This window comes from Callospermophilus lateralis, chromosome 6 (genome assembly GCF_048772815.1).
Source record: "Callospermophilus lateralis isolate mCalLat2 chromosome 6, mCalLat2.hap1, whole genome shotgun sequence".
Lineage (NCBI taxonomy): Eukaryota > Metazoa > Chordata > Mammalia > Rodentia > Sciuridae > Callospermophilus > Callospermophilus lateralis.
In genome coordinates this window covers 88,826,005-88,838,437 of record NC_135310.1, presented here as the reverse complement: position 1 = coordinate 88,838,437, position 12,433 = coordinate 88,826,005, and the positions used below count along the sequence as shown (strand labels likewise).

Sequence of the window (12,433 nt, the reverse complement as noted above, 5' to 3'; positions counted from 1 at the left end):
AACTGTCTATGAATTGTAATGGTAGTGACCATTAATTTTCTGAAGTCAGCATTTTCAAAGCAAGTGTGTGTCATTGCTTAATTCACATAACTGTAATGATAGAGATTAAGATTGTCTAATTTATTGAATTTAGCAAAGTGAAACATTTAATGATTTGGTGCTAAAAGTATGATTGAAACACTTAGGAATAAATTTCAGATTTTTTTGTATTTATATCTTGGACTATTAGTCTGTACCTGGACACATAATAAAAGTTATCTGTTTACTTAATTTTTAAAGTGGGTGTCATGTCATTTATCAAAGATAATAGGCCACATTTAAGCACTTGCATTAGAAAAATCTGTCAGCACATGCTTTTGTAAACTTTTTGTTGTGTCAAAGGGATGAAATCAGCAATCAACTCAATCAGATATATCAACATTTCCATTAACTTTTCCATTAACTTTTAAACCATTAAGGTCACTTGGCAGAAAACTCACCACATTGGCCATCAAAGAAGAATTCTCTCTCCTCCCTCTCTCTCTCTCTCTCTCTCTCTCTCTCTCTCTCTCTCACACACACACACACACACACACACACACACACACACACAAGTTAAAAACAAATCTTAGCCCTTGTTTCAGATATTAAGTAGTCTGGAAGTTTAACAAAGAGAATTTGAAAAAGAAATTATTATTTCTCCTCAAGTGCAAGTGTAAATTTTAAATAGTTTACCCTACATATAACTATACCCTTAGGTCTTTATTCCCCTTTATTTATAAAACACACAAACATTAAAGACAATGCTTTGAAGCTAGGATGTTTGTGATGGATTCTGACTTTAAAAATAACTCATACTTTATTGAAAGTTGTAATTCTTTCTCTCTAAACAGTCACAGTTGCTGCTTAGGAGATTGATAAAGGCTGAATTGGAAAACTTTACTTTGCATATTATAAATCAAGAAGCTAAAATAGTATATCTCACTTTCATAACATGAATTTTATGCATGTGGTTCAGACATAGCCTTCAGAAACAGAGAGCGCTAATCTTTTATCTAAGTCAGTCCATTTGTACGAGTTGCAAATATTCATGAGAAGCTTTCAAAATTTATGAATTACTAAGAATGCCTCAAGATTAGATAATTAACAGTTAAGCAGTGTGTTTAGGTGACTACTGTTAGCTGAGGATGTTAAGTGAGTGTGTGCATGCATGCAAGCATGTGCATATATGTGTGATGTGTTAAGTACGCATATTTGTTTTCCCTATATATGTACATGCAACAAACAATTGATTAAATTGAAAACATTTTCACAATTAAATTTAGTTTCTTATAATCAGTTATGAAGGGAATTAAAAATAATTTGTGTTAGATAAAGACATAGGCTCAGCTACTTATCTTTTGTTACTAACATTGTGTTCCCCATTCTGTGTAATTTTAATCATGTTCATCTTTAGATTAACAGTTGCTGGTATTGTATAGTTTGCATTTTAATTTATTTATCATGTTATTTCTAAATTTCATTTAATTGAAGTCATTTCAAAAGCATTGAAATCTTAAACCATTCAGTTCCTTAAAGGTGCTTCATGTGTTTTAATAGGCTTCCATTGTGTGTTTTTGCAGCAAGCTTAGTAGTGGAGGAGCGAACAAGACAGATGAAAATGAAAGTCCATCGATTTAAGCAGACAACAGGGTCTGGTTCTAGTCAAGAACTTGATCGCGAGCAATATTCCAAGGTAAAATCAGTAGTATCCAACCAATAGTCTCCCTTATAGAAATTTGTAGTTTGTGCATTGGCCAGGATGAGCCAGCACTGTTACATAAATTGTCACGGAATGACAATTTTACTATGTCATGTCTCCTAAAGACTGAAAAAACCCTCCCTCCTCTTGATATTTTCACAACATATAACTTTTTTGAAATATATTTTTAACTTGGAATTAATAGTTTTCTGAAATGAAAACATAAATACTTGATATTATAAGTCACTTATGATTGACATTTGTCAAGTTTACAAAAACAACAAGATATATGAAGCTCTTTTGTTGCTTGAATATCATTTAAATATTGCATTTAAAATATCAAGATACATATTTAGAGTCTTAACCACTTTTTCAGGCTGATGTTGATTATAGAGATTTCTTAGTGAATGACAAAAATTATGTTGTGAGGTTTCTTACTGATTAGTCGTTTCAAAAATTTTTCAGTTGTAGATGGACACAATACCTTTATTTTGTTTATTTATTTATTTATTATGTGGTACTGAGGATAGAACTCAGTGCTTCACATGTGTGAGGCAAGTGCTCTGCCACTGAGCCACAAACCCAGCCCTTGATTAATCTTTAGTAAGGATAAATAACTGCTTTCAAACCTTTAGAAGCTGAAGTCACACAATTTCAAGTGCCAGTAGCATTTATTCTACATCAAATATTATTTTTTAAGGAGTCTATAAGATGCTAATTACTATCTAGTAAGTTTAATTAAAATATAGAATTTTATACTTTAGGAGGTAAGTTTATGTATATTATCTGGTTTACTTAAAAATCTTTCTAAAATTACGGCAAAAGTAGCAGCATCTGTTATAGGTCAACTTTTGTTATCATTTGATATAAAGAAATCTTTTTGGAAAGAATTACTGATTAGAAAGCAAAGTAAATAAAAAGAAAACACACTAAATTAATACAGTTAGCCTGAAATAATGACTAGATAAACCTATTTATTTTTAAAGCTCAAAATATGGACTATAAAAACCAATAATGAATTTTCAAAACTTGAAAGGTAGCCAATATAAAACAAAACACACTTTTTAAAAAAAGAAACAGATATTCAGTGACTAATATAAAAAAAGTAAATATAGTTATAAAATGTAATTTGCTACCCATACTAACACAGAGTTATTCATGCTATAAAGTCTGTCACTTTACACTTTATGTTAGATGAAAAAGGGTTCTCAATATACAATGCATAGGGTCACTGTGATCCAGGGATGCCAATTCCCGAAGAGTTTATAACAATTTTTTAAAATGTAGATTCAGTAAAGGTAAAACACAAAATTGTTAAGCAGAATATCTTCATTTTGCAAACAATTGCTGATTCCAGCTCTGTACATCTTTTCTGCAGCTTATTCTTTATGGTATTACCACCAAGTCAGCTTATTTATATGTCACTTTTATTTTACAACAAATGGGATAAGAACTAGAAGACAGAGTAATTTAGGGTTTTGGTTTCTTTGTGTGTGTTTTTTTTTTTAATACTTCTCTACAGTTAGAAGAACTTATTCAAAAGGTTTTTTGAACTGGAAGGACTTCATTAAAGCCAGAAATACTTTATTGATTTCTTAGCATTATGTCAGAGGTTAAGGTCAAATAGAACTGCAAGGGGAGGTTGGGCCCCCATAGCAAGCAGGAAGGAAGGAAGGAAAGAATCAGTAAAATACTGACAGCCTTTTGGATCATTCTGAACTAGGACTCCAATCCTTAATGAGTTCATCAAAAAATTTGCAGAATATAGAGCTCTAAAAGTCCAAATCATCACTAATACTTGTAGTCATGGTAAATCAAATGTAGGTTTATCTTGTTTGGGAGATACCCATTCTGTGGCTCATAGCAATTTAGAACTTGAAAGAATCTCAATATAGTATTTTATTTCAACTTACTTATTTACCAAAATTTTGATCATTGAGGCTCTGAAGATAGGTGACTTACTGAAATTGATAAAGCCTCTCTGTGGAGTGATTTGGGACTTAATTTTTTATGCTTCTTATATTGCTAAAATGCATATGTTACTCCTGCTTGATTCAAAGGTTCCCATTGACTGCTAATTTACATTTGAATATTCTATCCTCCCTCCTCCCTTTGCATAGGCATCCTCTGTCTTTCATTGCATTTGAATATTTTAAAAACATTGCTTTCAAGTATATTACTGTTATTCTTTAGGAATATATTGATTAACTCTAGCACTTAATAAAATTACTATAGCTTTTAATGCCAATAAGTATGAGATCTAAGGTATAGTAGCTTTAAGAACTTGTAAGAATAGATGATGGGAAAATATGTAAAATAAAATAGCAAATGATTAGCTCATTTTTTATTTATATGTCAAGTAAAATATACATATTCATATTGGACTAATACTTCCAATATTATTTTTATTAACTTTTAAATTGATACTTGAAAATAAAAATTGTACATGTTAATGGGATTTAAAAGATGGTTTTAGTAGCCATTTCAGCTAGTTCAAACCTCCCTCATATACTTGAGAAATTATCTTTTTTGTTTTTTAAACTTTTGCACCAAGAATTTTAATATATTCTGAAATTATCTCTTTTTACTGCTTTGAGTGTCAGTATTATCATAAATATAATAAATTAAATTTTGAACTTTATTCCTTTAATACCATTTCTATTTATTTGACATTTTGGATGAAGCAAAACACCTTTGTTGAATGTATTGCCAAGTTAAAATAGTTAACTGTTCTTAAAATACTTTTAATTAAACATCAGAACTATGTATTTTTTCAGGGCATAAAATAATCTCATGAATATAATTCCTGAGATGCTTTCTGAAACGTGGCACCTCTTTAAAAATATTAAGTAATGCTAACATCCGTCCTGAGTAAGGAATTATCACTAACTTTGCTTTTGAAAAGACATAAAACTGCTTTGGCATCCTTAAAATGTGTCTCCAGGTTATTTTTTCATTGATGTTAGTCAGAGTTGCATGCTTTAATGATGGGTTGAACTCATAATTGGAGGGTAATCACATTTAGGCATTCACATTTTAGAAACTGCTTATGTTTCTGTAACCCAGGAACAGTAGCCAAAACTGATGGGATGTGTTTTGTAAGGTAGCTGCAGAGTATTTATTATTGCTTACTTCTAAAAACAGCAGCCCTATATTTAGAGCCTTCCTTCTCATTAATGACTTATTTTTCTGCTCTGTGATCAGTAAAAATTCCTCCTGGGAAGATCCTGTTCTTCAAAATATAATTAATATATTTCCACTAAAATACTAAATTGTTTAATAAGAAATTTAACCATACTCCATGCAAAGACCTATATAGCAAATTGAGTAAAGAAATGGCTTGTAGAAAGGGAAGGTTTTGTTGGAGAAATACTTTTATTTACACTCACACATACTTGCTCTGTAGTCTTATTACTTAATGTTGGCATTACCAAGTAAAGGGAGCATTTCTTCTGGGTGTCAATACAATGCTAGAAAATCTCCTATAACTGGATAAATTCTTAAGGTATTAGGTCCCATTTATTTCCATTTCTTTCATGGAGAAGCTATCATTCTAATACATTTGGAAACATAGTCATTACATCTCTTTTATCATGATAATATATTTTTAAAAAATAATCCAAGAGCTTAGTTTGTACCCCAGCATATATTAAAACTCAGTTTATATTCTACAATGACATAAATTGTTACCACATCTACTCTACAAATTAAAAATTGTTCTGGTCAAAAATCAATCATGTCAGTCAGGATTGTATGATGAGATATGAAAAAACTTGCTTGGTAGATTGAATTATCACATTAATTTCAAAACATTAAGCCATGTTAATTTTAGATCAAATAAAATTATATAATTAGCTTAGTCCAGAAAAATCATAGCATATGTGAATTTCCTTTGGATTATAATCTACCATATGGCTTTTAAAGGTAAATACAATTATGAAAAATACTTTAGAAGAATAATTTTATGCATATTTTATAATTTGGGAATTGTATTCATACCTGATGTAAAATTCTTTGACCAATATATACACATGAGATATGAAGAATTAAAACATAAGTATTTTAAAGCTAAACTACTCTTATATAAGAAATTATGAAGTAAATGTGAATCCTTTATCTAAGGTTATTTTTAATACATTTTGTATATATAAAGCCAGGTTTTAGCATGAGCTTATGTAGTATATTTTAGCAAGATAGTTGAGATTCATTAAAACTCCTGATTTGGATTATCAGATGATAGATGACTTTTTTTCTGAGGGTTCAATGAACATTGATAGATTACAACATTATTGCTTATAAATCTAAAATCAGATTGCTTAGCAGGAAACTTAAATATTCAAGTGTTTAGTTATGCTTTATTTTATTTTTATGTAAGAATTTATAGTATTTTACCATCTAATACCTAAGAAAACTCATATGTTATAATTTTTTAGTTTTATATAATTATATTACCTTACCATTATAATTATATTGCATATATAATAATAAGCTATTTACTGTGTGGTTCATTGCAATAAGAGAGTAAAGTAGAAAGAAGAATAAAATGCCTCTCTTGATAAATGCATGTTTTAATCTTTTACCTGATGACGCCTAAAAATCTTAGAAAATTCATAAAGACAAATATCCGATATGTGTATATTGAAATAGTAATAGGAGTCACATTTTACTTTTAATAGTTAATAATTTAAATCCAAAAATATCTTTAAAAAATAATAGAAAGAATGGTAAAGTCCAGTCATTGCTCTGTTGCTTTACTCAGTTTTGTCATGTCCCCTCAGCTTTAATATCAGCTTTTATGTGTGTGTGTGTGAAGAGAGATATTTGTTTGAAGAAATTTGAAAGGTAGAGTATAATGTCTTAGAATAAAAGTGTACAGGTGAATTGAGTAGTTTTAGAAAGAATGAACAAATATAGGCAGATGAAAGCAGTCTGTCCCATGAGTAGAGTGGAAAATGAACACAAGAGGCAACAGTGAAAACAAAAACAAGAAACTGATGTTCAAGAAAAAAGTGAATAATACAATTTTAGATTTTAATCATATACAAATAATTCATTGAATTGCCCATCCAAACATTTGAATTTTGTGTTCAATCTTCATAAGCCATTTCTTATCATTGAAAGGATAGTAGATTTTTATATTGGAAACCATGTTAATGTTTGGATTATTTTAGTTTCCACGCCTGCTTTTACAAAGGTACACTTTTATTTGATGTGGGTTAAGTAGTCATTTACCTCATCATTTACCTCACCATCTGTGTCTCTTTTTTTCATGATCTCATGATGGAGCTCACCCTTTCTTGTTTTTAATCTTTAGTATAACATACATAAAGATCAGTACAGAAGCTGTGATAACGTCTCTGCCAAATCATCAGATAGTGATGTCAGTGATGTGTCCGCCATTTCCCGAACCAGCAGTGCCTCACGCCTCAGCAGCACAAGCTTTATGTCAGAGCAATCTGAGCGCCCCAGGGGTAGAATCAGGTGAGTTGGCAATGCTGTTTGTATTAACTGGATCTTTATCCATGGTGTAAAATGTGACTAGCTTCCAGAATATTCTTTCTTGGATAGAGTTTAGTTCAACTAGCAGAAACATCTCATTAAAATAACTTGGTGGGTTGAACATTTTCTAAATTCTGTGTAGTATGACTAACAAAATGTTAGGTTCTATCTATTATCAGATACACTTCATTATTATAGTCATGAGTTGAGAGGTTCCTCAGTCACATTTGTAGGCATTTCTTTTAATATGATGAAATCCACAGAATATTCTTACATCCAATATCAAGAAGCTTTTTCTGTAAAGGGCCACATGGTAAATACATCAAGCTTTGCAAGACAGTATCAGCCATATCTATTAACTGTTGTCATTGTAGTGTGAAAACCATACAAATGAAGGATGTGTCCGTCTTCCTTCCTATCTAGCTGTCTGCAAATGCAGAGAGCAAACTATATTTTCCCTTTTGAGTGTAGTGTGCCCACCTCTACTTTAATCCCATGACGGTTGGTCTATTTTCAGGATAGGGTGTACTGGATATGATAACAAAATACACATTCCTAGTTCATATTATGTGAGTTGTATTTAAGAAATTTGCATCAGCTTCATTAATCACCCATAGTGCTCTTGTGTTATCACAAGGCACATACCCTACTTGAAAGGGAAAAGACCTCAGACCTTCAGATACTGTCTAAAGTAAAGCAGACTGATTGTGGACAAAGCATATTTTATATTTGTTCTTAAAAATTTTTCAGAAATATGTTTCATGCAAGGAGTTTTAGGACGGATGAGAATTCCAAATACAGATGTTAAAAATAGGAACAAATACCTATTTATTATTATTATTATTATTATTATTATTATTATCATTATTATTATTATTATTATTATAGCTAGTACCTGATATTATTGCACATTTTGATGTTAAAAAAATATATTCCTAAGACTCTTTCTTCCTGGATTTTCCTACACGTATGTTGTCCGTGTTAGTTAGCAGTTTCATAGTCTTATAAAAATCTACTTGAGAAGTTTCAACTGAGTTTTTAGGACTAAACAATAAAAAGGAACTTTAGGCAGTTTAACAAAAAGGGCCTATGATTTTGCAAAAAGAGAACAGGAAGAAACTACATGCTGGTATATTGAAGCCTGTGTTACTCTATGGGGAAAATGCAGCTTAACAAATCACCCTCTGTGTCATGACAAGAAGCAAAAGGTAGAGTACCTTTCACTTCTTTGATTCATAAGAATTTTTTTTATTTGTTGAAAGTGGTGGAGAGAAATGCAGATCTAAAAAAGGGTACGAATGAATTTTTTATTGATAAGCCCATTTTCTTTAAGCATGTTCCTGTTTTCTACTTTCCCTTTTCTGTAGCTTAAAATCCTCAAGAACTGTGAGTTTGTTTTATGTAAGTGGATTATGTATATTTCCACACTAAAGCTGGTAGCTAAACAAGTTTTCTCTTAAGGGAGATAGTTTTCCTGTAATCCCATTCTTTGTCATTGATTCTCCATGTATGTACACATTTGATCCTCTAAGAATAATAAGGATGAATAGAGGGAAAGTGAGATACTGGAAGAGATGAGTCAGACACTCAGAGGCTAGTTATCCTTTCGTATACATTCTTCTCCCTACATATGCCCATAGGAGCAAAAGCATGTGTGTGCGCGTGCACACACACACACACACCCAACACACTTTACATAGCTATTTTCCTTCCAGCATCCACATTGTGGCAAAATACTGAGAGTTAATGGTTTTTGAATGGGGAAAAGAAGACAGAACAAAGTGACCTCAGTATAAAAACATCAAAATACTATGTCTCAGTGTTATAGAACAGAAGACTTCAGGCCTTTCAGCTATAAATATCTCCTACTTTCCTAGCTAACACCATGAAGAATGAATGTCCTCAATGTATTACTTTATATTTTAGTAGCTAACATCTGCATAGGTTTTATAATTTTGTATATTCAAGTTTGTGGTTAACATGAACAAAGTTGAATATATTTATTTGTCAAAATAAGTATCAGCAAACTTTTGAGTTCTCATCCTGTGTAAGGACTTTTTTAAATAAAATTACATTAAAATATAATATTTAGGACACACACTAAAACAGATTATGGCTCACTTGAGAGTTTAAAACCTATTTTTAAACTTTTTATTGGTGCATCATAATTATATATAATAGTGGGGCCCATTGTGACATTCACATATACATAAAACATCTTGTTCCATTTCATTCTCCAGGACTTCTTTCTTCCTATCTTCCTCCTTCCCCCAATCCCCTTTCTACTCTGAAGATTTCCCTTCTATTTCATGAGATCCTATCCCCTCAGTTTTTTGTCTAGTTTCCACTCTATGAGAGAAAACAAATATTACCCTTGACCTCCAGTTCTATTCATTCTCCTGCAAATCACTTAATTTCTTCTTATTTTGATACTTTTTAAAACTTGTTCTAGTTAGTTATACAATACAGCAGAATGCATTTTGCATCATTTCTTCTTTATGGCTGAGTAAAGCTACATTGTGTGTGTGTGTGTGTGTGTGTGTGTGTGTGTGTGTGTATATATATATATATATATATATATCTCACATTGTCATTATCTTTTCATCTATTGATGTGCACCCAGACTGGTTCCATGACTTGGCTATTGTAAATTGTGCTGCTACAAATATGAGTATTCATGTATTGCTCTAGTATGCTGACTTTAGTTCCTTAGAATAAATACCAAGAGGTACTATAGCAGGGTCAAATAATGTTTTCATACCTAGTCTTTTGAGCAACCTCCATACTGATTTCTCTAGTGTTTGTACTAATTACAATCCCACTAATAGCATACAAATGCTACTTTTTCATGCATCCTCACTAGCATTTACTATTATTGTATTCTTGATGATTGCCATTGAAACTCATGAGATGAAATCTCAATGTAGTTTTGATTTCCTGATTGTTAATGACATTGATCTTTTTTAAAATATATTTGTTGACCATTTGTATTTCTTATTTTGAGAAATGTTCATCTGTCCATTCATTGGGTTATTAGTTTTCTTATTGTTGTTGTTTGTGGTGCTAAGTTTTTGAGTTCTTCACATATTCTGGATATTAATCCTCTGTCAGAAGAGTGGCTAGCAGAGGATTCAGGCTGTTTTCTTCTAGCAGTTACAGAGTTTCTGGTCTAATTCCTGTGTCTTTGAACCACTTTGAATTGACTTTTATGCAGTATGAGAGATAGGGATTGGGTTTTATTCTTCCACATCTGAATATACAGTTTCCCAGAACCATGGGTTAAAAACACTGTCTTTAATATACACACTAAAAAAAAAAACTATTTTAAGGGTCTGGTTCCTTGTATATATCTGACATATGTCACAAATGACATAAGAAATGTTTTATTATCCATTGCTTTGAATGTATTTGGAAGACAATGAAAGTATTTAGAATACGGTATAGCATTCCCTAAATCTGAGGTTTAATGCTTTAAAAGTTAATATAGTACCCAGTGTTCTCAGGAGGGATGGTAAAAAAAAAAAAAATACCATATGACATGGCCTCATTCTTTTCTTATAATATCATGGAATGTAGTCACTCATAATACTAGTATTTTCCAAATAGGGCTTAGTACATTTTCCTCCTAATCGTTAACCCTAAATATTTTTGTTTTTAAGGTTTTGTGTTTTGGATATTGGTTATTACAACAAACTTGTCCATTCAGGAAAGTTTTGTTTAAATTGAAAAATGACATCCCTTTTCTCCAGAGGCACCCACCCAGGGTGAACTGCTTAATTTGAAGTGGTTCAATGTGTTTCCCTTTTTTTTTTTTTTTTTTTTTGTGCTGGGAATTGAACCTAGGGGTGCTTAACCACTGAGCTATATCTTCAGCCCTTTTTTATATTTTATTTAGAGACAGGGTCTTGCGGAGTTGCTTAGGGTCTCACTGAGTTGCTGAGGCTGGCTTTGAACTTGCAATTCTCCTGCCTCAGTCTCCAGAGCCACTGTGATTGCAGGCATGCACCATTGTGCCCATCTTGATTTTCACTCTTGATTGACTGAATAGTTCATTTAAGTTGGTCTAAAACATATCTTAGGTTTTCAGTTTAAGTTTACTGATAAAGTTGTAGTATGAAAATACAAAACAGCATAATGTTTGCATTGAGTAAGTAAACTTTAACTTAAAAATTATTCTGTAAACTTGTTGAAATGGACTAAAAATTATTCATACAAACTTAAGAATGATTCTTACAATATATAATCAACCCTGGGTGCTTCAGAATAATAAGCATAAGTAAAGATTTGAGGTTCTTAGTGTTTTTTTTTTCAGATTTGTTCTTACAATTTGAATTCAATATTTGCTTAAATAAATATTTCTAAAAGAATATTTTTGCATTCAAATATAAAATATGTAGTGTATATTAGTAATATGGCATAATTGATAATAAAAATGCATGTGTAATAAAAGCCAGGAATAATTATATTGTGCTTCTGTTTATTTTTATATCTAAAGAAGATTTTTTTTAAAAAAAGATATTCATCTCCAAAATGAGCTTTCCATGGCATAGGTCTAAGTTTTTCATCTTCTTCATTTATCTTTTTCATTCAAGGCAGACAAATTTCAGGTGTTTAATACAAAATCATGCCTTAAAAGCAAATGTAGTCATAATCCTAAACTTGCTCTCAGACAATTATTTTTGAAGCTTTATCCAAAACCAACAATTTTTCAGCAGCATTTAAGTTTGTAACACATGTTCTCCAGGCTTTAGCAAATTTAACTTGTATTCCTAAGTGAACGTCAGTAAACAAACTCATAAGACAAGTCTTATAACATTAGTTTCATTTTCTTTTATCATATCCTTTGGAAGGAATATCATCAAAGCAATTACTACATTCATAATTTGAAAGATATGAAAGGATTAAGAGAAGTTATCTTCCATGGATAAATAGTAACTTTAAAACTATAAATTCACTAAAATGTGGCATTTGATGTCAGTAGGTATAATAATCTGTAATCATATGCTAGCAGGAATGTTTTATTTATTTGGGTATTTTTAAACAGCATAGCTTACATTTTTAAAAAATTTTAAAGATTGTAGAAAGAAAATGCAAAGGTTAATGTTAATGAAAAATGTTAGTTATGTTTGAAAATGTTATAAAAATAATTTCATATGCCCCTTATTTCATTATAATTCTTTAATGCAGTAAGAAAACACAAAATAACCTTTAAAA

The 12,433-nt window shown here is 30.9% G+C and overlaps 1 protein-coding gene across 41 annotated transcripts in view; it reads left to right on the top strand.

Annotated features, from left to right (window-relative positions):
- Nucleotides 1-12,433, top strand: part of Rims1 (regulating synaptic membrane exocytosis 1) — a 446,077-nt gene that overhangs the window by 351,516 nt on the left and 82,128 nt on the right. For 26 of the 41 annotated variants that reach the window (XM_076860004.2, XM_076860031.2, XM_076860029.2 and 23 more), the window contains 2 exons: nucleotides 1,602-1,714; nucleotides 7,035-7,201. The exons of 14 other annotated variants lie outside the window; for them this stretch is intronic. In XM_076860004.2, coding sequence (XP_076716119.2) covers nucleotides 1,602-1,714; nucleotides 7,035-7,201 — 280 coding nt within the window. Of the gene's footprint in view, nucleotides 1-1,601; nucleotides 1,715-7,034; nucleotides 7,202-10,481; nucleotides 10,510-12,433 lie in introns of all 41 variants that reach the window. One more of the 41 variants, XM_077109553.1, reaches the window with a different exon arrangement.